The sequence below is a fragment of the Hemitrygon akajei genome, chromosome 12 (assembly GCF_048418815.1).
Source record: "Hemitrygon akajei chromosome 12, sHemAka1.3, whole genome shotgun sequence".
Classification (NCBI taxonomy): Eukaryota; Metazoa; Chordata; class Chondrichthyes; order Myliobatiformes; family Dasyatidae; genus Hemitrygon; species Hemitrygon akajei.
In genome coordinates, this window is record NC_133135.1 from 20,673,129 (window position 1) to 20,700,684 (window position 27,556).

The following is a 27,556-nucleotide window of genomic DNA, read 5'->3' on the forward strand; positions in this document are numbered from 1 at the left end:
GATTGACATAATTCTTTATTTTATTTACAATCCTTGGCGTTATGAATAAATAAATTGCAATATATTATAGTATCACACACAAGTTAACACAAAATTCACAAACTTGAGTAAGGCGTTCCACCTCTGAATTCGGTGGCCTTTACTCATTAGTCAATTTTCCCTTTTCACCAATTCTAATGCTCTCCAAAAAAAAACTAGCTTCTAATATTAAACACAAGAGATTATGCAGTTGGAAACCTTGAGGAACACACACACAATGCTGGAGGAAGTCAGCAAGCCAGGCAGCATTTATGGTGAGGAGTAACAGTCGACGTTTCAGGCCGAAACCATTCATCGGGATATTTATACTTGCTGCCGGACGCATGTGGGTCGTGAAAAAGACCGGAGTCTGTGTTATTTAATGACTCTCATATATAAGGCACATTTTAAATTACTCTCTTTCAATTAAAAAAAATTAAAGGAAGAAATCTTCTACGGACTCCGCTTTTGACTTTGAATGATGATTTCAATTGATGAAAGACTTCCTAAAGCTTGTATACTGTAAGACTCATGATAGATACATTCCCGCAGAAGGGAGTTTATTGAAGCTATGTTATTTCCAATTTTCTCGAGCATTTAATGACGTTATTAACACAAAGAATATCTGGAAGAACTCAGCGGGTCAGACAGTATCTATGGAGGTCACCTAATGAGGGGTCTGGACCGGAAGCGTTATCTATCCATTCCCCTGCACAGCGCTGCCTGACCCGCTGAGTTCCTTCAGTGTTCTGTTAGTGTTTCTCCAGGTTTCCAGTGTCTGCAGCCTCTTGTGTCTCCTAATTACTTTATCATCTCTTAAAAAAAAACTCAAAGCGAATTACAATAAATATTAGATTGATCTATTTACCAAACACATCTCCGCGGTACCGCTGTTGCGGACCGTCAGAGTAAGGGCGAATCTATTTCTTGTAATGTAAAAACCGGCTGAGAGGTTCCTTCTTCACGTACAGACCCTTGGGACAGGGGGTGGCCAGTTTCCATCCCAGTTCCATAGGATCTGAGCTGAGAAATGAGGCGAAAGCAGGACCCACTCTGTTACAGGATGTGTCTGACAGAGATGGCGGGTGGGTAGTTAGACAGGTGAACCCGCCTTTCCGCCAGATACATTGGGCTTCCTGGTGTTCCTGTGAAGGGACGTGTAATTCCCAAACCAATCCTTCACCATCTTGAGCAGGATCCCTGACAACTAGATGGGGATTTTACAATTTTGTTTCAAGGAGACTGGGGGAAAATTCTTGAGGTTTTCTCCGTGCCCACCTGGTAATCTCTTGCCCAACAGGGACTTGAATTCGAGTATTTAGGTTACGTAAACAACGCAACCTGTCCAGCAGAGCCTTCTGAGAGCAATTGGGACGTAAGTGGTGGGAAATGGACAGCAGTAGATTTGGAGATTTCAGTGTTGGTGGTGGTCCTCCAGTGCCAGAGGTAGTCCATCCCGCATCAGCCTCTACAGCCAGCTGAGGGCCCATCAATAGACATCGCCTTAGGAGAACTTCACACTCAACTGGAGTCATTGCACCACTAATAACCCATCCCCCAAAAGTGCACAGGAGGGCCGTGATCATTTCTCCGCGTCAACCCAAGAACTTTTGGACTGGAGGTCTTGTTCTTCAACGTTTCTTTCAGATGGCCGAAGGCGAATTGAGTGCAATGGAGGTAATGGCGAATTTCATCATCAGGGCCTGCCGGCGTTTCATGGTGCTCCTTGGTGTACCACAGGGGGAGGATGCTATCGGACCTTGGGTTTGTGGGAATTAAATTTAATGCCTGTCGTAATCTGGAGCTAGTTCTCCAAAGGTGGAGATACACCAATTGTATTGTACCAGGCTTGAAAACTGAAGCGGAGATGACTTTGATTGCGGAGTGTAAGTATGGCGGGTTGGATATTTTCCCGTCTGTCCCGGGGGTTCGTTCCATTCCAGTGGGAATTGACTTAGAGTGTTACAGAGGGGTGCACAGGCGACGCACCGTTGCTGGCCATTGTCTTCACCGAGATCGGATCTGTTGTTGGTTAAAATCGTGGCCTGCGGCAAATTTGAGAAGGATGCCCCCGGTCTCTGCTGACTGATGGATTCTGGCAGATCAAAGAAGGCCAGTGTGATAGTGGGCACCGCTCACTGCACTTGCCTTCCAGTTGGCATCCGATGAAGTTCAGCTTCATTGTTCCTCTACGGGTAAAGCTCCCGCTTCGAATGGAGGAGCAGCTCTTCAGGCACCGGGGGATCCTAACAATGACCTTCTCGTTGGCAGAATACAAGGAGAACTCTCCATAGTTACCGCAGCTTCGTTTGTCTCCTTTCCTGAGATGGTCATAGTTATCATATCTCGGAGGGTTCCTGGCCCACCCTTCTCTTTCCAGGCTATGGATTTCCGAGGGCCGATTTAGAATCATTAGGGATACCTGTCTGCTCCCGAAGGTCTTCCTGCTGGCGTTGGGTAGCTTCGTCGCCTCAATGCCAGTAGGTGACGGGAATCTCTCCCGTTCCTGCGACGTGCGATTAAATACCAGGTCTCCCAGAAACGTTTTCCGCTCTTAACAGTTGATACGAATCAATGGTAATGACATGCGAAATATGTAGATCACAATGAGTTTTACAATGCAATTATTTGTTCAACTATTGCATTTTGTTTCTGTTAGACTTTCGATGGGTCTTTCTTAAGTGGAAGCTGTAAGTGGATTTTAGAAAATTTACCAAGGGTCGCCGGGCTGTGGCGGACTGGCCTTCCGGGATTTTTAGATATAAATTATTACTGTGCTTCTATTTCAAAGTCACAGTGCGCCAATACAGGTTACAACGTTGAGCAACGGGGAATTTAATCAGACTGTTCCCTTTACTGATCAGAAATAAAGCATCTTTCAGATGGTTTAAACGCATGCATCCCAAAAATATTGTAACAATGATGCACCCATTTACAATTATTTTAAAAAAGTTTGCTTCCGAAACACTGCACAAATCGAACGAGCACCTGATGTTAAGAGTCTGACGGTGGTTTAAGGCCGCAGCTGGTCAGTGGGCAGCGTGGGTCACAGAAGGACCAGGGTTATAATCCCAGACAGAGTTTCGCGTGGCCCCTTGCTGTGCAGGAGTCCAGAATTATGTTTTTCCGGGTCTATTTGATGTCGTGCTGTGTCTCGCGATGTCTCCGGAGATCCACTTTCCTCTGGAATCCTTTGCCACACAGGTCGCAGCCGAACGGTTTGAATCCGGTGTGTTTGCGGCTGTGGGTGATCAGATTCGAGCTCTGGCTGAAAGCTTTGCCGCATACCTGGCATTTATGGGGCTTTTCACCTGCATCATAACAGGAAGTAAATCAGCATTTGAGAACCGCAGCGTCTGAATCAAACTACACGGATGGTGAACTTATTTTCATCTTATACATATAACGCCACACATTTCGTAAATTTAACTCCGTCACGGAGGGTCCCAAACCCGGCTGCGAAATGAGGAGGGGTGCGCAGGGGCTTGCAACCCCAACCCAGCGTTACGGAAACGCCAACCGAAGCCCCAAATACCCCATCCCTGGAGAGCAGGTTCTTCGCCATGAAGACGTATAGATGGGCTACACCTCGGCTGGAAAGACTGGCTGTGGGGGTCCCAGCAGGAGTGTCGCGTTTAAGAAAAAGCATTTCGTAAATGTAACTGGAAACAGATAGTATTCGGAATTTAACAACGTCTATTAATGATGTCTATTAACGATATTCACACTTTATTAGGTACACGTGTACACCAGCTCTTTAATGCAAATGTCTAATCAGCCAATCACGTGGCAGCAACTCAATGCATTAAAGCATACAGACTTGGTCGAGAGGATCAGTTATTGTTCAGACCAAACATCAGAATGGGGGGAAGAAATGTGATCTAAGTGCAATTGTTGGTGCCAGAAGGGGTGGTTTGAGTATCTGAGAAACTGACGATTTCCTGGGGTTCTCACGCACAACAGTCTCTAGTCTAGAGAATGGTGCGAGAAACAAAAAAAAAATCCAGTGAGCGACAGTTCTGTGGGTGAAAACGCCTTTTTAATGTAAGAGGTCAGAGGAGAATGGCCAAAGTGCTTCAAGCTGACAGGAAGGCGAGGGTAACTCCAGTAACCATGCGTTACAAGATCGGTGAGCACCTCTGAATCCACAGCACGTTGAGCCTCGAAATGGATGAGCTACAGTAAGAGCAGAAAATCACGACAGACACTCCGCGGCCTCACAATATAGAGCCGACTGAATGTATTTAGTTAATTTCACTAGAAAACAAAATTTGGATTTGGATTTTTACCACGTATATTAATGGTGGAAGCAAGGACATGTTATCCTTCGGGGAAAGCATCCCACGTGTAACGAAATCGAAAGCAACTGCCCATAGAAAGATTTCGTTGAACGTTGAGGTCTAAAGGAACCGGCCTCGTTTGAACGTTAGAAGCCGTGAACAGGGACCTGAAAATCTGTCCAATTCACTGCATGAAACAGGTTCATCATTATAAAAAACAAATACAGGGGAAAGTGTTGGAATGCTTAAACGAAAGAGAAAGAATGCGAAACACTGGTTTTGTAATAGACTTTTTATATTACCTTAGTCTTAGTTTTTATTATATGGAGGAAGCCATTCGCCCCCCCCCCCCCGAGCCTTCTACACTATCCATAAAGGTCATAACTGATTTTTTTAAATCTCAGCTTCGTTTCGCTAAATCTTTGATTTAGAAATGTTATCGTTCCCTGGTCTGATCGCACTGAATGATGGGTCTCCAGAATCCTGCGGTACAAGGAAATCTAAAGATTCCCCACCCTCAGTCCCACATGGGCTGCCCTTTGAGACCACAGCTCCCCAGCCCTGCATTCCTTAGTCAGGAGAAACCTCTTCTTCCTTGCAACCCAACAAGCCGGCGACACTCAAGGCAATTATACAAGTAGTTAATGCCATCCCAATGACGACTAAACTACTGAGAAAAAAATTAAAACCGAATTCCCAGCCAAATTGTAAATGGCTATAACTTTATTTAAATAACAACACAATAATAGGTCGCCAACGGATGATTACTGTCCCAGCTTCGGTAATTGGCTAGGTCTAGATTGCTAGATATGGTTTCTTTCAGAGGTTGAACTGTAGCTAAATCAGGAAATGCAGAGACGAAGCTTGTAAAATCGAGGTGTGATGTGTCACTTTAACCAGTGGCCTCGATAAGCCTCTGACAGGCATGCTGACTGTTTATTTTTAGTCGAGATGAGCACAGTGACGCTTCTCACCTTCGACACTGCAAAGAGTCAGAGCAAAGCGGACAAGTGCCTCTGTCTAAACTCCTCAAACGCCGAGATACACACTCCAAGTCCGAAATTATTTTAAAATGGATACGTGAGTGAAAACCCCGCTCTGCTATGACTTTCGCTGCCTTGTCATTTCTCCCCGTAAATGTTGGTTTTGAAACATGAACCCGCCTATCTATCAATGTCTACGCCGTTTCACCCTGAATAAAGAGATGGCCCTTTTTCATGCTGGGAATAATCCAAACTGCATCAGACTGCACTAACACCGGCTGAGCTTTCTGAAATAAAGTAACAGAAGCCGTGATAAGAAGGAGAAAATGAAAATACACTGTGTACTTTCAAAATTTAGAAAGGTTAGACGGGGTTTGGACATTTGCCATTTTCTTCTGAGTTTTACAGACTCCCCTGCTTTTAACATCGTGTGTGGGTAATACCAGCCTTCATATAACCGGGCGAAGAGTTAAACGTCAATGTTTGCCAATTATACCTTTGCCCAGACCACTGAGGCCTGATTTTCAAATGCTGTTGGTTAATGTGAAATCAGATCTGCCCCTGGGTCTGTTCGTCGCCTCAATTTATATACGGCAGACGACCTGAAACTGAGCTGACTATCCCCACAGTCTCGTGTGATTCACCTGTCATTTACTTTGGTCTCTAAATCAAGACCAGGCGAGTCATACCAGGTAAATCATCTTACACGAGCCACTCTGAATAAACAGCGGACGGATCATATTAAGCCACACTGATTGGATTGCTAGGATTCAATTATTAAACAGATGCCGTTAATGAAATCATTGCCAAAAGCCGTCTCTTTCGTCAGATATTGTTCAGAAAGAGATTCAATATTGCACAGGCATTGAGTTGCACTGCAAACTATGAAGAATGAAACGCACACAAAACCCAGCCGTGAAGCTGGGCTTTTGTGAATCATAATGAAAAAAAAAAATCAGGAAACGGTTTCACGCGACGGGAGGGGAAAGGTGGGGGAGTAATTTGAAAGGTTCAAAGCCGAGATTGCTATTAATCTAATTTACTGCACGAATGGTCGGGTCCGTGTTTAATGGGAGTTCGAATCTGCCCTTGATTCTACTGTCCAGTTAGCTTTTTGCAATGTGAAAGCCTTTCTCCCTGATGTACAAGGTTTGATTTGAGTCACTGATGTATATACACACTTAGCAGACATTTTATTAGGTACCGCCTGCACCTAGTAAAATGGCCACGGGCTCTTCCGCTGCTGTAGTCCATCTACTTCAGGTTCGAGCCGTGCGTTCAGAGATGCTCTTCTGCACACTACTGCTGTAACACCTGATCATTTGAGTTAATATTGCCTTCCTATCAGTCTGGCCATTCTCTGAGCTCTCTCATTAACAAGGTGTTTTCCAATTAGAGGCTGCTCACTAGATGTTGCTGGTTTTTTCGGAGTGTTTTTTTTTGCAACATTCTCTGTAAACTTTAGAGACCATCGTGTATGAAAATCCAGGAGATCAGCAGCCTCGGAAATACTCAAACCACCCAGTCTGGCACCAACAAGCAAGGTCAAGGTCACCAGGATCACATTTCTTCCCCATTCTGATGTTTGATCTGAACAGCAACCGAACCTATTGACCATGTCTGCGTGCTTTTCTGCACTGATTTGTGATTTGCCATGTGATTTGTTGTTCTTACAGAAACATCTGCATGTACCTAATAAAGTGATTACTGAGTGTAAACACCTAGCATTACTTGAGTCAAGCCATTATTTTGAACTTGAATTTCACTTTAAAATATTATATCCGCATTTTGCTTTCTGGAAAAATGCATCTTGCGGACATTGCCATCCAGTTCGCCGTGTAATCGCTTTATCTCTTTGTCCCTCCCTTCGTAGATTAACGAGATAACAGTTTCCAGTTCTGTGCGCAGGATAGATGGCTGTACATTTTATTTTCAAAGGACACGCTGCAAACGTGACAGGTAACCCCCCCACCCCACCCCCCACCCCGCCGCCGTGCATTTACTGACCTGTGTGGATGAAGGTGTGTTTTTTCATGTCTGACTTCTGATGAAATCTCTTCCCGCAAAATTGACACGGGTAGGGCCTGGTGTCTGAGTGGATCAACAGGTGCGTGGACAATGTGGACGATCTTTTAAACGTTTTCCCGCAGATTTTGCAGTCAAAACTCCTTTCCTGAAATTGAAAATCCAGTTATATAACGAAATTATACTTTGACCCTCGATTTATAGAATTCGACACTCGAATATGAAGAAAGAGAAGCAGTCAATATTTCAGATCCAAGAGGGTCCTGGTCCTGAAACATCAGCTCTTTGAACGAGCCACTGCATTTAGAAACGCAGAACAACATCAGAAGTATGCCATTCGGCCCTTCAAGTATGCTGCTCCATTCAATAGCGAATCCCACATGCCCTTTGATACCAGCGTGGTTCACTCAACACAACCCTGAACTAATTTCATAACCTATAGACTTACTTTCAAGGACTCTACAACTCATGTTCTCTGTATTATTATAGTTATTTATTTACTATGTAGTATTATTATTATTTATTTGATAGTTGCAGTTTGTCTTCTTTTCTACATTGGCCGTTTGTCCGTCTTGTGTTCAGTGACTCTATTGTATTTTTTGTTCTACTGTGAATGTCGGCAAGAAAATTAATCTCAAGGTAGTATACGGTGACATTTACGGACTTCGATAATACATTTACTTGGAAATCCATCCCTCTTCTTCGCCTCTTTCTCCCACACTTCCCCTGTAAGATTTTTCTACAAGACCATGCAAGCCTGTTCCTTTCCACGATATTAATTGTGATGTTCACTACTGAATTTTCCATGTTTTTTTTCTCTCTAATAACGGTTAAGTGAGTGCCTCGGTAATCAAAATGGAAAATACTGAAGATACTCTACGGATCAGACAGTATTTCAAAGTCAATTCCAAGTAAATTTATTATCAAAGTGCATATTATCAAAGTATATGTAACCATGTACTACCCTCGGATTCATTTTCTTGCGGACATTTAAAGGAAAATAAAGAATTAAAATAGTTTATGGGGAAAACTATACTTAAATACTGACAAACAACCCAATTGCAAAAGAAAACAAGTTGTGCAGATAAACAATGTGCAACTAAAATGTGCTGAGGGGGAGAATTTGTTCATCTGTTAAAAAGTTATCGCCTGAAGCCTCCCTCCCTGCAGATGCTATCAGAACAACTCGGTATTTCCAGCACATCACAATTTTACTTTAAAATGTTCTAGCATCTACGTATTTTGATTATCGTTTATTGTTATAATTATGTTTGTGTTTTTTCTAAAAGACGTGTTTGTTTCGGGCGCGGGTGGTGTTGTTATGATAAGGCGGTAGTGGGACTGCTTGCTGTTTGGTTACTCGAAGCCACGGTACTGTGCAAGGCCTGTTGGTTGTACGTTAGAGGCTGCCTCCTACCTGCGAGTGAACAGTCTTATGCTGTTCCAGACTGACCGCGTGGCCGAAGGTTTTGCCGCAAATGTCACAGGCGAATGGGCGTGTTCCGCTGTGAGACCGGCGGACGTGGACTTCCAGACCGTGAGGAGTGGAGAAGACCTGACGGAGGAAGCGGGACGGTTAGCAATGGCATTCACATCAGAAGGAAATCACGGCAGCTTCCCGGAGATAGCGATCGAATGCAAGGCGGTGAAAGGTGATGAACAGAACCGAAATACACTAGTAACCGGAACTCAGAGCCCAACACTTTCATAGTTGCCACGTGTACGCCAACATATATCTGAAACTACGTTGAAATAGTCCTAAAATCAACAATATAACATCAAGCGAAAGCCCATAAAATATGCCTGATCACTTACTAGAGACATAGGGCACTACAGACCTCGGCCCATCTAGCCCATGCCAGGCCTCGTCCCATCTGGACCTGCACCTGGACACTAGCCCACTATACCTCTCCGGTTCACCTATCTATCCAAACTTCTCTTAAATGTTACAACTGAACCCGCATCTTCCATTGGCAGCTCGGAACGCTGGCGCGGTGCTAATGCTCTGCTGCGCCAGATCGGAGTTCTGCCTGTAAGGATGGGTACTTACTTCCAGGTCCTGGGTCCTACTAGGAGTGGGATGAGCTATACCGTATAAAACACATTAAATTAAAATGCTGGTTGTGTATTCGTGAACTGGATCACGAGTCACAGTCTCATTGCAAAACCGCGTTTATTTCATGTTTACCCATGAGTGGATATCACAGTATGTACACAATAACATTCCGGAATTCTGTTCAGTATTTTAGTTACATCAACCCAAGGGGGCCACAGGTGATCAAAGACTTTGAGATGAACCGCTTTCGTTTTTCTTTACTGCAGCCACGTTGCGCTGAAAGTTTGCGCAGCTGCAATGGTAATGTGCTACCAGCACTTTGGGAAGGTGAGTATCATAATGGGACTGGGAAACGATTGATTTCTACTACACCCCCGAGCTCCTCGCCCACACAACGAATCAGAACCTGATTCCAACGCTTAGGATAACCTTCCTCCCTTCGTGGGTGCTAAGCGGCCTTCTGAGAGCCTGTCAACAGTAATGTTGTGTTGTGTAATGTTGAAATGGTACAAGATGTCGGTGAGGCCTAATTTGGGGTTTTGTGTGCAGTTTTGGTCACCCACCTACAGCAGAGATGTAAATAAGGTTGAAAGAATACAGAGAAAATTTACAGGGATGTTGCGGGGTCTGGAGCACCTGAGTTACAAGGAAAGATTGAATACGTTAAGAGTTTATTCCTTAGAAGTAGAAGGTTGAGAGGAGATTTGATTAAGGTGTACAAAATTATGAGGGGTATAGATAGGATAAATGCAAGCAGGCTCTTTCCACTGAGGTTGGGTGGGACTACAACCGGACGTCAAGGGTTAAGGATGAAAGGTGAAAAGTTTAAGGGGAACATGAGGGAAATCATCTTCACTCAGAGGGTCATGAGTGTGGAAAGAGGCGTCAGCGCCAGTGATGCGTGCGAGCTCGATTCCAACGTTTAAGAGAAGTTTAGATAGGCACATGAATGGGAGGGGTAGGGAGGACTATGATCCTGGTACGGATCCTTGGCAGTAGGCAGATTAAATCGTTTCGGCATGGACTAGATGGGCCGAAGGGTCTGTTTCCGTGCCGTACTTTTTATGACTTCATGATTCAGAAATATTTCACAAAATCAGAATCGATACGTTAAGAAGTGAAATTTAGAAGGGTGATTAAATTCGCCTTACATATGTGTCCGGACTTCACTAGAATAGATTCTTCTGTTGTTGGCACACGTGAATTATTGATACTAGACAGAGAGACTATAGCATTTAACTCAGCAGGTCAGGCAGAATCAATGGAAAGGAATAAACAATCCACATTTCGTGTCAAGAACCAAAAACTTTTAGTCGTTTTTTATTGTCATCTACAGCGAGGCAAGGGTTCGATGAAAGACAGTTGCCCTGGCCTGCTGGAAGTTCCTCCATCACTTGTGTTTGTTGCTCTGGATTTTTAAGCGTCTGCAGAGATTCTTGTGTTTAACATTCAACTTTGCACAGTAAAATAGAGGATCTGAGATAATGATTGACTGCATATGCATTTGTGATATAATTCAACAGGAAATAAGAAGCAACAAGGTTGGTGCAATATCAATTATCAGCAAATCATGCTGGACACGATCGATACATGTGGTGAGAAACAACGTTAATGTTTCAAACCAGTGACCTGAATATAGATCTGAAGAAAGTTAAACGTTCAAGCATGTGTTAAATTGCAGAGAAAACGGAAGGGCTGGAGAGAACAAAAGAAATATCTGCGATACGGCGGAGCCCAAGGGGGATTGAGTGACTAAGAGACGGTGGTGTCAGCCGAGAGAGGGGTGGGTGGAGGAGATCTGTATTTCGCAACATAAGTATACATTTCGCAAATGTACACATTTATTTATTTATCTATCTATCTATCTATCTATCTATCTATCTATCTATCTATCTATCTATCTATCTATCTATCTATCTATTTATTTATTTATTGTTGTTGTTGTTGTTGTTGTTCAGAAGTAGAACATAGAGCCCGCTTTGCACAATTACCCACAGTAATCGACGCACCCATATGTCCCTGGAATGGACACTATAGACTGCTGTGAAATTGAACCCCGGCCGCTACGCTAACGGCTACGCTACCGTGCCGCCCCCCCCCCCCCCACCCCAGGTGAAGAGAACAGAGAATGTGAAACCAATCAAGATTAAACTGAGAACACAAGACATTCTGCAAAGGTTTTCATTTTTCATTTCCGTGGATGCTGCCTGATCATCGTGGATGCAGGTTAAGACTTACAAGTATCTGGGAGTACAGTTAGATTTAGATGCATATCATATTTTTACTAAGTTAAGTATTGTATGTAATTAGTTTTGCTACAACAAGTGTATGGGACATTGGAAAAAATGTTGAATTTCCCCATGGGGATGAATAAAGTATCTATCTATCTATCTATCTATCTATCTGATCTGCTGAGTTCCTCCAGCTTTTTTTTTCTTAAGGTGAAACTGAAAAATGAAAACTTTTTTTTTCTCTCTCTCTTCCATCAATCCTTCCCAATATTTCCAGTATTCTCTCTTATTTAGTTTCCCACCTCGTATGATTTTTCTGACATTTGATCGAAATTAATTCCAGTACACGTACTGCTTGCACAGGTAGGGCTTGGGGTCCTGGCTTATATTTTCTGTTCTTTATGATATCCAAGATCGCGATTGTTGCAGGTAGCCGTGATGTTTCACGGATTAAGTGTTGATAAATGAAAGAGGAATGAGCTAACTAACAAGGGCATACGGGAAACGACTTTAGCCCAGCAACTGTGATTCAGAGTGGGGTTCTCTTTACAGGTCATGTCACCACTGTATGTCTTTTGAAGGAATAATCGCCTAGTTGGAACCCAACTGTAAACCAGTGGCTATAAGAACATTTACACTACACTGGGACACAATACACGGAGAACTCTGGATCAGAATGAAATTTATGTTTTACCTAATTAGTCAGAAACTTTTGTCCTCACTTGGTCCAAAATTCTGAATTTTGATTATGATCAATGATGCGGGAAAACGTGAACTGCTTTACATCAAACTGTGTTCACTTCTGGCTGTCACGTTATGGGTGCGATGTAGATGCTTTAGGAGGGTGCAGAGGAGATTTGCTAGAATAACTCCTGGATCAGAAGGCAATTCTTAATGAGGATAGGATAAGCGTGCTGGTGTTTTTTTCCGCTTTGGAACAAGTGAAGATGAGAGGCCATTTGATAAAGGTGTACAAGATGATAAGAGGCATAGATCGAGTGGACAGCCAGAGATTCCCCTCCCCCACCCCCAGTGCAGAAATGGCTAATGCCAGGGGCATAATTTTAAGGTATTGGGGAGAAACTATAGGGGGTTGTCAGAGGTATTATTTTAAACACATAGGGTAGTAGGAGCGTGGAATGCACTGCCGGGCTGGTGGCAGAGTCAGATACATTAGAGACATTGAAGAGACTCGTAGATAGGCACGTGGATGAAAGAAAAATGGATGCCTATGTGGGTCAGCACAACTTCGTGGGCCAAACGGTCTGTAACTATATCAAGACAGGCTTCTTGTCGGCTCTTTTGATCAGTAAGAGGTTGGACGCCGTTACTTAGTGTCAGCCACTACTTTAAATTCCAGTATTTACATCATCATCATCATGTGCCATGTCGTATGACGTAGGCGATCATTCTTGCCATTTATTTTCTACACAAGTGGTTTGCTATTGCCTTCTTCTGGGCAGCCATTATCAACACTCTTCAGATATTGTCTGCCCGGCGTCAGTGGTCGCATAACCAGGATTTCTGATGTGCACCAGGTGCTCATGCGACCATCCACCACCTGCTCCCATGGCTTCCTGTGACCTTGATCGGGGCGGGGGTGGGGTTGCTAAGCAGGTGCTGCCACACCTCATCCAAGGGTAATCTGCAGGGCAGCGGAGGGAAGGTGCAGATTACATGTCCTTTGGTAGAGACATACTTCCACCCAGCCGCCCACTAGTATTTATAAAGTCGCCTTTAAGGGAGGGTTAACTCAAGTCGAGTGCATTAAAATTGAGGTGGTTCATGCCCACTGGTTTGCTACCTGCTAACGGATTTTACCCGCTCCCCATAATCTTCCAATTCAGCCCAGGTATCGGCCGCGGATAAACAAGCCGGAGCAAGGAACAATAAACCGCCTTCTCCACGGGTTGGAACCACCCTGTCTACTTCAACACATCGCCACGCCAGCGTCAGAGGAAAAGAACACCACAAGGGGTACATGTATAGGTGGGAATCTTGAGAACATGATCATCAGTTTCCAAAACTGATGCCTGTGGGTCCATTAATAATAGGAGGAGAGCAAGTGTAGTAGGGGGGATAGAACCCGTGGTTTGCTTATTGGTTTTGATTTCAACATTATGGGTTCGATTTCAACATTTAAGAGAATTTCGGATGAATACATGGATGGGAGAGGTATGGAGGACTACAATCCAGGTGCAGGTCGATGGGACTAGGCAGAATAATAGTTCGGCACAGACTGGACGGGCCGAAGGGTCAGTTTCTGTGCTGTAGTCCCCTTTTGGTTATACATGGTATCGAGGGCCGAGGGACAAGCCTCGAGTTAAGGCGGGGCTCGGCTATTGATTGGCAGCGGGCGGAGCGGAGGTCTTACACCTGTCTCCAGATCCAAACAGCGCTCTACATGTCCTTCCCCACGGCAATATATAGATCACCTGAATGGGAGGGACATGCATGGAAGGCGAATGGAGATCGCAGATAAAAGAGAAGAGAGACAGATCCTTAGAAAGTCTCCGGGAGAGATCTGCAGGTCAATTTTTTTTATGCGCCTGAAGCGGCCTGGAGATTCGTTATACCTTGCTGCATTTGATGCACTTGTAGGAGCCGTTGTTGAGGAGCAGTCGGGTGCAAAGGAGCCCGGATTCCGTTTTCACTTCGTCACTTTTCTCGAAGTTGCGGCTCCGCTCGTTGTACAGAGCAGACGCGGTGTTGAGGTCGCCGTAAAGCCCGTGAGCCGGACCGTGGTCGTTGTAAAAGCCCGGGGCGGGGCTAGGGTAGAGGCCAGCGATGGAGTTTCGTTCGCTGTACAGCCCCACGGCGGAGCTCCGCTCCAGAGCTGGGGGGCGGTAATTCAGGAACTTCAACTCGGAACCTGTGTAGTTACTCCATCCAAACTGCTTCAGAGGCACCGCGAAGGGATGATTCTCATCCAGAGACGGGGAGAGAGATTTCTCAGAGTCTAAACCAAAAAACACGGATGAAAAGACATTATAATCATTCCCAATGACTTAATTCCACACGTATAATGCATATTTGAGTGTTGTTTGTTACCAATGTGCCGTGATGCCGCTACAAGCTAGTTTTTCGCTGTGTAGCTCACCGTACTGTTCAACTCGACATTGCATATAGACAATGTATATTTCTAATTAAACACGACTGTGTGCATACAAACACATTTTAATTGATTTTTAACGGCTTGTTAACATTCTAACTATAGTCACAGTTATTCAGGCCCTTCGGCCCAACTGGTATATGCCTACCGAGATTTCCACCTAAATTAGTTCCATTCGCCCGATTTGGCCCATATCTTAAGAAACTGGTCCCAGCCTATCTTAAATCTTGTTGTTGTGCCTACTTGGGGTTATCATTCAGTAAACTGTGAACGACACAACACCGACAACTGAAAGCGCACTTATGTTTGGCGATGTCCATCCTTATTTCTGTAGTACAAGATTCTCCATAAAACTGGGTGAAGTGTTTAAAAGGAACTTGAGAGGGGCCTCTTCCGCTCCGGGGGCGTTGAGAGTGTGGAACGAGCTGCCAGCGGAAGCGGTGGACGCGAGTTCCATTTCAACCTGAGAAAATTGGACAGGTAAAGGGGTGGGAGGGGCATGGAGGGCTACGATCCAGGTGCAGCTGGGTGCGACTAGGCAGAATCTTAGTTCGGCACGGACTAGATGGGCCGAAGGGCTTGTTTCTATATGATTCTAGTGCACCAGAAAACTAAAACACCTGAAATGATTTACTTATTTACAGCAGTACTAGGAAGTGATTTGTCTCTGAAACAACGCCTGTTTCCCTTCCACTGCCTTTTCTACAGTTCCAACGCCAATGCACCGATCGCCGATCGACAACACTGCGAACGCATTACCTGGCGATGCAGACGGAGAAGGGGGTCTCCAGAAATTCTCATACTCGGAAGTTCTACCACAGACACCATCCTCGCTGCTCACGGGAGACTCCGGCACGTCGGTCGCCTCCACCGCTTGGGGATTAGGCGAAACTCCGCCTTTGGAATCTGCAGAGGGGGCGTCTTCCGCCATCTTACAGTCTGCAATCACATTTTGGGTGAAGAGGTAAGGGACAGACAGAGGAACGTATTAAACTGACGGCGCAGTTGTAGCGAAAACAGCTTTCTGTCGTCAGTTTTAAATCCATGTATGGCAAATGCCGTCTCTGTTAATAGTGAAAGACGGCTGTACAATGCTGGAATAATACACACAGCAGACTCGGTAATAACTTCACTATTGAAAATGATTTGCCCAAATGAATAACGGTATAATAGAAAATAAAATAATAGAAAGCTTGTCGGAAGTCTCTCAAAACCCAATTTTAGATTGACTGCAACGAAAACAGAAAAAAAAACTAAACACAAGAGATTCTGCAGATGCTGGAAATCCGCAGTAACACACACAAAATATTGGAGCAACTCAGCTGGCCGGGCAGGATCTATGGAGTAGAAGAGAGGACCCTTAACTAGAGAAAGCTGGTAATATTTATCAGACCAGGGGCAACTGTGGGGAATGACGCAAACTGATAATACAACTCCCGTAAATTATTAACACTTTTTCCGTTAAAACAAACGACTTAATTTAACAACAAGCTGAAAAACAACAATACTCTGAGAACGGTCTCCTAAATAATTAACACTGACCGTGAAATAGAGCCCTAAATTTAATTGAACAGAACAGTCTCTGTGCCGAAAGATCTACATCGATCAAAGGAACCACATTGGCAGTACAATATCGTACCTTCAAAGCTAACATCCGAGGAGATATGTACATTCCAGTTTTACTTACAGTCTGAATGGAAGTTGAAAGCATTACATGTTACCCGTAAATCAATAAGGAACAAACACGAGGAAATCTGCAGATGCTGGAAAGTCCAACAACACACACAAAATGCTGGTGGAACACAGCAGGCCAGGCAGCATCTACAGGGAGAAAGCACTGTCGACGTTTCGAGCCGAGATCCTGACGAAGGGTCGACAGCGCTTCTCCCTATAGATGCTGCCTGGCCTGCTGTGTTCGACCAGCATTTTGTGTGTGGTGTTGAATCAATAAGGAAACTATTTTGAATAAGAGAAATCCTTGTACTGTTTTTGAATGTGCAAAATCAGAATTACTCTACAATCATTAACACAAGAGATCCCACAGATGATGGAAACTCAGAGCTTCTGACGCGCACGCAGTGCTCGAGGATCTCAGCAGGTCAGGCAGGTCTGTGAAGAGGAGTGATGAAGGAGTAAAGGTCAAAGTGAAGGGTCTCGGCCCAAAACGCCGACTGATCGTTCCTTTCCGTAGACGCTGCCCGACCTGCTGCGTCCCTCCAGCCACTTGCGCGTGTTACCCCACAATCATAACGCTTTGACAAACAGCAGAAACGTTTGCAAAAGTTTTTTTTTTAAAAAAGTTGTCATTGGTTGTCTCTGTTTTAGTCTGGTGTGACTGCATTCGCTTACCTAGGGAGATGTGTGCCAGGATGTGCTCCAGCCTGCTGTTGTAGTCATCCTCGATGGGTCTGTGTTGATGGTAGCTATGGGCTTTCTTGCTCTTCACCAGGAATGAGCGTGGCATCTCGCTGCCTTACTCGCACGGCTTGGAGAAAATCAGTTTCAGCAGCAACCGAATCTTTTTTTTTTTGAGAGAGAGAGAGAGGTGCCTTCGATTTGAGCTCTGTGGGATTGCACATCATTGGTTACATATAGGCTTCTGTGACTCCCCAGCGCGCGTGCGCAGACGGGCTCCCCGTTTACCAGGTGTTGTCCTGCCAGGTGGTAACACAAAGCTCCCCATACGAGCCCTTGCAACCTGATTGGACAAGGCACTGCCAGCCACACTCAAATTAATCATAGATCTCTCTCTCTCCCACCTGGGAAATCAAACTGACAGCAATCGGGATAAGTGACACTATTATCCTACTCTGTTACACAATACCCATGGACACGTTGATCCGTCCTCTACCTGAAATTGAGCTAGGGCGAGATTCTGCGAAGAAGCGTATATATTTACACGGTAACGTTGCGAAACATCCGATTGAGCGCCATCACTTAGCAAGTTGTCGCAAAAAAAAATTTAAGTATTTGAGAGAGACGCTTATCATCGGCACGGACAAGCGGAAGGGTGTTAAACATCGCGAAATAGTCCCAACAGTACACCATCATTGTGGTCACTCGATGGTCGAAGCGTAAATGATGTTAACTTCCCATTTCCATTTACCTAATCTTGATCGAATTTCAGCTGAAGCGAATAAATTATGTACTCTTTTTCTGCCGGGCTAAAATAAGGGCCCCAATTTCCCGCATTGAAAACAATGAAGATGTTGGTGCTTCGGGTCAACACATCCAAAATGCTAGAGGAACTCAGCAGGCCAGGCAGCATTCTATGGAAAGGAATAAAGGGTCGACTACTCGTGACGAGACCCTTCATGAGGACTGGGCTGTGTGTTTGGTACTTCGGGTGATTTAGTCTCGTGCTAACCAGTGCGATGTGGTGCGTGAAGGGCGAGTTTCACGCTGGCCACTGGGCAGCCAAGAGAGGTCATTCTGGAAATCCAGAGGACCATACCCAAAATGTTGGATGAACTCAACCGGTCAGGCAGCATCTATAGAAAGGAATAAACGGCCGACGTTTCGGGCCGAGACCCTTCATCAGGACTGATGTTTATTCCCCGCCCCCATAGATGTTGTCTGACCTGCTGAGTTCCTCTCATCTTAAACACGCCGTTCAAAACCAGAATCCAATTGTTTACTTGTCTTAGTCGCCTCTAAGTTCGTGACTAACTTTTAGAAGGTATCTAGAACACCGCACTAACTTTTAACGCAATTACGTTTGCTCAAAATAAATGTTTGGCTTTTATCATATTATTCATCTAAAGTACGGGAAGCAATCGTTTTTTTATAAACGAAACCTGTAAATCTTCTCTGTCAACTCCTTTCTCCTCTCCAGGTCCCTGTCATAAATTAGATCTTTTTAAACCTTTGTCAGTAGGTTATATTTTTGCGTCGTGATTCACAGTTTCCTTGTCTGATTGTACAATCTAATGTATAAGAGCTTTTTAAAAATATATTTATATTTATTGTGCTTTTTATTATTGGGTTCGTTATCTCGTTGTGTTTTTGATGAGCTGCATCGGATCCGGAGTAACAATTGTTTCGGTCTCCTTTACACTGTGTACTGGAAATGTCATTAAACAATCTTGAATGTGAGCCCACCTTTTGTTTGTTAGTCCTCAGTGGTTATCCATACGGAGGGGGCATGGGAGGTGGTAAACTCTGCGTTCAAACAAGCAGCTTGTTTTGACACGTTAACTGCGGGCAAGCCTTAGATCAAATAGACCAGCTTCTGCAGTCAGATGATGGGAGATAGAGAGTTCTCCCCACCTGACTTTGAAACGCAGCACGTTCCGCCTTCAGAAATTTCCCAGTGTGAAACCGAAAAAAAAATTAAAGTACATTTAGCAAACTGCCCCTCGCGTGTGCTTTCAATAGTGCCGCGCTCGACAAACAAGGAAGGGGCTCGTTTTAGCATTTTGGGCTCTGCGGCTTTGAGAGGCCCCGCGTGTGCAAGTTGTCCTTGGCTTGGGGTGGAAGTCTCCCGTCACAGAAATGGAACCAAGGACAACAGCACGAAGCGTGTTATCCCGTCACCTCGCCGCTCAGCCCTGTGACCGTCTGTTTAAAACTTCGGTCAAATATATTCAAAGTTCGACGTATCCGTTCCGCAGCGTTTATGACCCGCCCATGGTTTCGCACTGCACAGTTAAGATAGTTCTTAACCATTCATTTAGCAAACGTGATTTGTGTCGAGCCAATCCGTAGAATGTAGGTCACCCACCCCTGGACTGGCCAAGGATGGGCATGGGAGAAGAATTGTTGGAATTCACCTGGGCCAGGGTGAATCAATAACAGAGCAGCACCCAGTTCCCAGAAACCAACTGGGTGAAACGGAGTAGATGCAGCAGGTCTGCGGGCTAGATTAATGCAGTGAAGTTTATTTTAATCTACAAAATGTTCTTTCTATTTAAATAAACAGTCCCCCTTCTTCTACCGCCTTGTCGTTAAATTACATTTTTTTGGCGTTTCTGATTTAAGATTATGGGAAAGAAATCAGAACAGGGTTTAACGTGATAGAAAGCAGAAATTAGGCAACTCATTTGCTTGCCTAAATAAACGGTTTCCTCTTGCTGTGTTTTACACGCAGATTCCTACCGGCGAGACTAGAATCGGGGCAGATTCCGTCCCAAACGCTCACAGTCCGCGCCAAGGGGCAGATTTAATTCCGATCTCGAGACGATGTAGATTCGGAGAATCTGCGTTGTTGGGGCAGTGCAAATTATTGGATCGGAGGGTGGTGGTGGTGTTGAGGTGGGGGAAACACAACATGGATCCAAGCCAAAATACCCTCCCGAACTCTCCCTACTTAAACCCCGAGAGTAAAACGGACTGATCAGAGAAAGACCTCTCCAATTCCACTTTAGTTTTGTCGGAGACACACACACACACACACACACACACACACACACACACACACACACACACACACACACACACACACACACACACACACACACAAGGAAAGGTCTTGCTTACCAGCTTTCGCTGGGTGCGGGTCACTAAGAGAGGGGCCAGCGGGAGAGTCCAAACCTGCGACTATCAAGTGCAAGGTGCGGCGTGAGTGATGATAGTGGAGACGGATTCTCTCCCCCTCTGCAGCATTGCTACAATCCGACTGGTCTATCAGACGTTAATAACAAGCAGACTGGGAACTGAGTACTTTATATAACGCCAACAGCTCTTCACTATGCAACCACTTCCTGGTCGCGAGTATTTGACAACTGTACTCCCGCGACAGAAGAATGACAAACTAACAGATTACTCAGGATCCTACCCAGAGGGAGCTCCGCCCCACACTCTCCCCCATTTGATAAACCCGGTTTAAACTTGTGCGGACTTTCTGAGCCCTTCTCTCTATTCTTTTTAAAATCAGCTTTTTGCAAACCCGAGATACCGAGAACTTGCGCGCCAAAAACGTCGAGAGTTTTGCGAAAGTCGTTTATTTGGGGGAAAAAAAATCAATTTACAAACCGCAAGCGTAAATCTCCGATTGTAGCTCACCTGCGAGGGGTAGCTTAGAGTCAGAAACGGTGGGGACCGAGTGGCGGCGGACGTGTGTGCGCGGAACAGGGTCAATTATCAGAACTCCCATAGGGGCTCGGGCTACAGCACAGATTTATTGTATCTTTCTTTTGCCAGTTGCTATTTCGGTCATACGGAATGTGCTTGGAAGCCCGGCTGACCGGCAAGTCAGTGAAAGGATTTGTGCAACTTCACGTACGCCGCGCTGTGCACAGCGTTGTAGTGACTTTAATGCGTCTCAATCTTGTCAAAAGGTCACTACCTTCGTTTTTTTAAAAAGAAAGTTTAAAACGGACGATCTCGGTTTAAACTACATGCCACACGCGTTCCAGCACCTTCTCCTGAAACAAAATCAAGGCTGAAGTGACTGCTGCGCTGCGGGGATTGTGCCGTGCTGCCCGGATTAGAATATTTATTACTGGACAGTTGGACATTAATGCAGTGACTGGAAGTGCTAGCATCTCTGGATTTCTGTGGGAAGTCAGGTTGGGAGAGAGGCATGTTCTGGGATTTTCCCGTTCCGAGCACAACTCGTATGTTAGGCAACTATTTTCCATGGGTTTTTTTTTTGTGTGGTCTAACATTTATCCAAAGTATAAAAATGAAAAACTTCTAGACGGAATTCGTGCGTGCAGGTTCCCGTAGATTCTGATTTAGTTGTACACGCGCTCTGATTTGTGTTCAGTGCACAGTCGATAGCACAAGCCTAACGCTCTGGGGAGTCTCTATCATTGACACAAGAGATTCTGCAACGCTGCACATCTTCAGCAACGCTCACAAAATGCTGAGGGATCTCAACAAGTCAGGCAGCATTCACAGCGGAGAACAAATAATCGACGTTTCGGGACCCTTCATCGGGACTAGAAAGGAAGGCGGCCGAAGCGAGAATAAGAATGTTGGGGGGGGGGGAGGGGAGGGGAGGCGGGTAGGTGAGCCTAGGCGAGGGGGAAGGTGGGTGAAGGGTCTCGGCCCGAAACGCCCATCGTTTATTCCCCTCCACAGATGCTGCCCGACTTGCTGAGTTCCTCCAACACTGTGTGTGTGTAGTGTATCTGTCAATGGTTCTGCTGCAAGTCCTCACCACCCCCCCCCCCCGTTTAAAGTCTAGAGCTGATGATCATTGCTTGGACCAGGAGAAGGTGCTACTGCGGGCCGAACATCAATTTAACAACCGCTGGATATTTTTGTAACTTGAAGTCAAAACCTACGGCAGACCTTCGCCGCTCTCCGAGCTCCTTTCCCACTGAGCGATCTTCCGATCAAACACGACCAGTTCTAAAAAAAAAACACCCATCGCAAGCAGCATTCAGTTTTTACCTAAAGGGAAGAGAATGATTGATGCTTATTAAGCTGGTTGGATTTGCACGCTTGCTTAGTTTGCAAGGCACTCGACTATATTTCCTTCCAGCAGTTTAGTGTAGAAAGTTTTTTTTTTGTAAAGTACTGTTTGTTAAGATCTATACAAGGATAACTCTTCGTTTCGTGGTTAACAAAATGTCCCCAAAGTAAACTGCGTACGAGAAACACAGGCATCATGTAACCGACCATGTAAACTCGTGTATCTGCAAACAGAACATTACCCAGCTAATTCTAGCCTGCTATTCCTCTATTTTTGAACACGTGCATTTAGTTTATCAGTAAAAGTTACTGAAAGCATCCATAATTGCGATTTTACCGATTCTGTAGTCATTTGGGTCCGAGTACTGAGATGAGTCACGGAGACGTAGACAGGGAAACCGTATTCGGCGTTCAGCAAATCGTTTTTGTAGTTGAACCAGTTATGGTAAAAAAAACAAATTGAATTTATAAGTCCTCTTTTAAAGCGGTGAGGAATCAAAGGAATTTTTCGGGTGAACAATCAAATTAAAATGGACTCCTGGCAAAAGGTGGAGCAGCTGAGGCTTTTCAGGAGTGGAGTGCAATGGGTGGAGGCGTGTATGAGGGTAATGCAAGGACCTCAGGTTTTTGAATTGAAGAGCAAAGGTCAAGAAGGGTCGAAGAAGGCCTTTAAAATCAGAAATGAATGTCATAATTTCAATATAGTATGCTGCTGCATTATCGATTCGGTCAGCGGGGAAATGGATGTAGACAACCGGGACGGTGCTGAGCTCCCCTTCTTTGTAATCACGTGATATCTTTGTGAAACTGGGACCGATATTTCTGTTCAATATCCTCTTTTACAACATCACCACGAATTAGCGCGGATAGCTTCTCCCGCCCCAACACAGAACTGATCACTAAACAACAACCCATGGACTCACTTTCAAAGGTTCTACAATTCCTGTCCTCAGTATTATTTATTTATCTATCTGTTTATGTGCTTATCTATCTATTATTTATAACATATTTATTATTTTGTATTTGCACAGTTTGTCTTCTTTTGCCCATTTGTCAGTCTTTGGGTGTAGTTATCCTATCGCTCTTCTTGTTCGGCTGAGGATGCCCGCAAGAAAGTGAATCTCAGAGTGAGTGGTGTGCAAAGGTGAGGTAAACGTGTTTTGATAATAAATTAGCTTTGAGGTTTGAGAGCTTTCAGTTCGGGAGATTGTGCCACCGCTCACAGGGGCAGTCCTTTGATAAACTGCAGACAAATTAATGGAGCTTCTTGTGTTGTGTGTATAGCCGTCCAGGAACTCGGTCTGGGGGTAAGAATGCATTGATTATGCTGGAAATGAGGACGGAATGGCAAAGAATCATAGCCATCAAAGACGAATGGAAGTGCCCCAAGAACTTCCAGTGACTCGATGACTTCAGTAACAGGCTGAGTTGGGAAAGCTCACCGTTCTTTGTAAACACGAACGTTTTAAATGCCTGATGGTATCTATCAATTTATGCCCATTTTACTTCATATCCGTACTTTAACCTCGAACTTTATTTTTATATAATTCTTTATTCCTTATAGTTGTTGAATATTGTTTATTATACCAACGCACCAGCATCCTGAAGCAGAAAGTACCCAGTACATGTGTGAGTTATTGCCTGTGAACGTGCCATTCCTTTTGACATTGTGGCCGACATTACCTTGCCCTTCCTTATTATATGCTGGGCCTACACTATAACTTTCTGTATTTCATTCAGATTCACTTTTACCGCAGCATTCTGTCTAAATGATAATTCAATTTTTCATTCTTCCTACGTTACAGCTGCCGGCTCACTCACTTATTGTCCCATCTACATTTGTGTCATCTGTAAATGGACCATAACCAACCGCAGCAAGACCAGGACCAAATACAACCCTGAGATTAACTTTCTTGACGGCATACTCAATAAGTACATAATACAAAAACACTCATAACAGAATCAATGAAAGAGCACACCAACTTGGGTGTTCAACCAGTGTGCAAACGACACAAACTGTGCAAATACAAAAGAAATAATAATAACTAAATAAGCAATAAATATTGAGACCATGAGATGAAGAGTCCTTGAAAGTGAGTCCCCACAGTTGTGGGAACATTGAAAAATATACTCTTCACTACACATCTATAGAGGTTTGCCAGTGTTTCGGATGTCTTGCCAAATCTCCACAAACTCGTAAGGAATTGGAGGTGCTGCCATCTTTCTTACGTGCTGGGCCCAGGACAGGTGTTCTGGAATAATAACATTGAGGGATTTAAAGTTGCTGACCCTCTCCACCTCTGACCCCCCAATGAGGACTGGTCTATGATTTCCTCCTCCTGAAGTCAATAATCAGCTCGCTGGGCTTGTTGGCATTGAGTAGAGGCTACAGTCATGGCACCCATCAGTCTGATTTGTAAGCTTCCTCCTTATATGCTGATTCATCAACACCTCTGATTCGGCCAACAACACTGGTCTTGTCAGCCTACTTGAATATGGCATCCAGGCCTGGTGCTGGTAGGCAGCAACATAGCAAGTAACATTCATGCCACGAGCTGGGCAATGATAACATCCAATAAGAGAAACAGCACCTCCTGACATTCAGTGTCAGTACCATCACTGAAATGCCCACTATCGATATCTTGGGGGTTATCGTCGACCACCCACAAACTGAACTGGGGTAGTCATGTACACAATGTGGTTACAAGAGTAGTTCAGGGACTAGAAATTCTGCAGAGAATAACTCACCTCCTAACTCCCCAAAGCCTGTCCTCCACTTACAAACCTCACACCAGTAGTGTGGTGGAATACTCTCCCATTGCCTGGAAGAATGCCTCATCAACATCCATCAAGAATACACCGTACAGGACTTGGCAGCTGCTTGACAGACACATCACTCAGTCACTCCACCACCGGTGTACAGTAGCAGCAGTGAGTACCACCTACAGGATGCACTGTTCCGACTTGCCAAGACTCCTCAGACAGCACCTTCCAAAAACATGATCCCTGTCAGCTAAAGGCAACAAAACCATGGAAACCTCACACCTGGAAGTTGCCCTCCAAGCTGCACAGCATCCCAGATCGAAAACGTATCACCGTTCCCTCATGCCGCTGGGTCAAAGTCCTGGAACTCTCCCCGGCAGCAGTGTGGGGCTCACACCTCAAGAACTGCAATGGTTCAAGATGGCAGCTCACCACCATCTTCTCAAGGGCTACTAGGGATGGGCAATCAAATGCTGGTTTAGCCTGTGAAGTCCTCGTCCCCTGAATGAATCCACAGTACCGTGCCCCAGTCTTAGGCACGTACAGTGTATATAGTTAGGGTGCCTAAGAACTTTACACAGTACCGTAGTAATTTTATGTATTGCACTGTACTGCTGTCGCCAAGAAAGAGAAAATCATGACCTGTGTGAGCAATGATTAACCTGAGACTGATTTGGGTCCTTATTGTGGTCTGAGGGGGAAGGGGACAGCGAGAGGGGAATCATGGTTGGGAAACGGGGAAGGGAGAGTTGAAAGAGTGGGAAGCTCTAGAGGGACATTATGTAATGAATCAATTGTTTGGAATCAATGCCTCAAGGCTGGGTGTGGCTGCACCCACGCAAGCCCCCACCCCAGCACTCCTTCTCTGCCACCCCTCCCATATCCCCTCTGCAGCCCACCACCCTCACCATTTCCAACATCCTTTACGCCCACCAGATTTGCAAATTCACTCTCTGCTCTACGTTGACAAATACACACATATATCTGTCTCAGACCTTTGCACAGTACCATACATATTTTTTTAAATCGCATGATTATGTGAGTAATTACATGAAATTCAAAGTAGCAAGCAGCAATTAATAGTAACAATACCACAGTTATGATGTCACTATTACTGTGTGAATCTCTGATGAGAAAAAGATGCATCTAAATTTACAAATTGTGAAAAATGCTACCTACCTGTTGCACTTCCTGTAAATAAAACCTTTGTACACTGGGAAATCTCTGGATTGCCTGAAGTTAGAAATTCAAGTATTCAGAACTCACAAAAACACAGTAAAACAACTTTACTAATTTTTCACGCTTCACAGCTTCATCCGCTGTTTATTTCTCGGAGGCACTTTTATACTCATTTAATTAAAAATACCTTTTTTTTGACAAAAAGCAACCAAAATAAACACAAACCAAAGCATTTTCCCACATACCTTTTTATAGAGTGTTCTGGCAGACTGACTCATGTTTGGCCCTGACTGCACCCACGTGACCCTCGAGGACTCAGGCAGTTTGCAGCAGTTCACCGGTTGCTTCATCCAGTGGCAATTTTTCACCATTTCTGGTGAAGCAACTCCTCAGCCACATAGGAAACTTAGAAGCTGATAGATCAGACTCCTCAAAGAGTGGCCAACAAATAATAATCTAAAAAAAAAGCATTCAGCAGTAGTTCTGTTATCCAACATATATGTCAAACTCATAACAACATGAGTGAAAGCACTTTTGGATTTTATGACTTCTAGCCTCCTTGTTTGTCCCAAAGAGGCTACGTAGCATCCACACCAAGCCCACCAGATTCAACAACAGTCATGCCAAAGGGTCTCGGCCCAAAACGTCGACTGTACTCTTTTCCATAGATGCTGCCTGGCCTGCTGAGTTCCTCCAGCATTTTGTGCGTGTTGCTCAAAAACAGCTACTTTCCCCAAGCAGTAAGGCTGATCAACATCTCCACCCACTAACCCACCCCTCCACACCACACCCCGCACCAACACTACTTCATTATTTCCTCTCAAAGTCACCGTATATACAAATACTCCTGTGCCTGGCTTTATTTTATGGACAAATAATTAATCCATGGATATAAGCTATCTTAAGTATTGCTATTTATTTTGTTTTTTTAATTATTGTGTTCTTTCTCTTTCTGTGTTTTATTTCTGTGCTGTATCACATCTGGAGTAACAAGTTTTTCATTCTCCTTTGCACTATGTACTGGAAATGATATTAAGCAACTTTGAACCTTTGATTTACAATTTTTATCACTTCGCCGTTGGTAACCGTGCCTTTAATGGCAAGGCTTCATAGAACATAAAAAAGTACAGCACAGTACAGGCCCTTCGGCCCACAATGTTGTGCCAACCCTTAAACCCTGCCTCCCATATATCCCCCCACTTTAAATTCCTCCATATACCTGTCTAGCAGTCTCTTAAATTTCACTAGTGTATCTGCCTCCACCACTGACTCAGGCAGTGCATTCCACGCACCTACCACTCTCTGAGTAAAAAACCTTCCTCTAATATCCCCCTTGAACTTCCCTCCCCTTACCTTAAAGCCATGACCTCTTGTACTGAGCAGTGGTGCCCTGGGGAAGGGGCACTGGCTGTCAACTCTGTCTATTCCTCTTAATATCTTGTATACCTCTATCATGTCTCCGCTCATCCTCCTTCTCTCCAAAGAGTATAGCCCTAGCTCCCTTAATCTCTGATCATAATCCATACTCTCTAAACCAGGCAGCATCC

At 44.6% G+C, this 27,556-nt stretch overlaps 1 protein-coding gene across 7 annotated transcripts; it reads right to left on the reverse strand.

Moving 5' to 3' along the window:
• On the reverse strand, positions 1 to 26,296 carry LOC140736772 (zinc finger protein Gfi-1-like). 7 transcript variants are annotated; one of them, XM_073062684.1, is made up of 9 exons: positions 26,255 to 26,296; positions 26,010 to 26,063; positions 21,938 to 22,046; positions 17,055 to 17,268; positions 15,465 to 15,644; positions 14,170 to 14,552; positions 8,724 to 8,861; positions 7,289 to 7,454; positions 1 to 3,329 (listed from the first exon to the last, which is right to left on the reverse strand). In XM_073062684.1, the coding sequence occupies exons 4-9, from the start codon at positions 17,167 to 17,169 to the stop codon at positions 3,151 to 3,153; spliced, it is 1,161 nt and encodes a 386-aa protein (XP_072918785.1). In that variant the 5' UTR covers positions 17,170 to 17,268; positions 21,938 to 22,046; positions 26,010 to 26,063; positions 26,255 to 26,296; the 3' UTR covers positions 1 to 3,150. The 7 variants fall into 7 exon arrangements, with proteins under 7 accessions (XP_072918785.1, XP_072918787.1, XP_072918786.1 ...); XM_073062686.1 differs by lacking the exons at positions 21,938 to 22,046; positions 26,255 to 26,296 and having other exon boundaries at positions 26,010 to 26,031; XM_073062685.1 differs by lacking the exons at positions 26,010 to 26,063; positions 26,255 to 26,296 and having other exon boundaries at positions 21,945 to 21,964.
• Between the last annotated feature and the right edge of the window lie 1,260 nt (positions 26,297 to 27,556).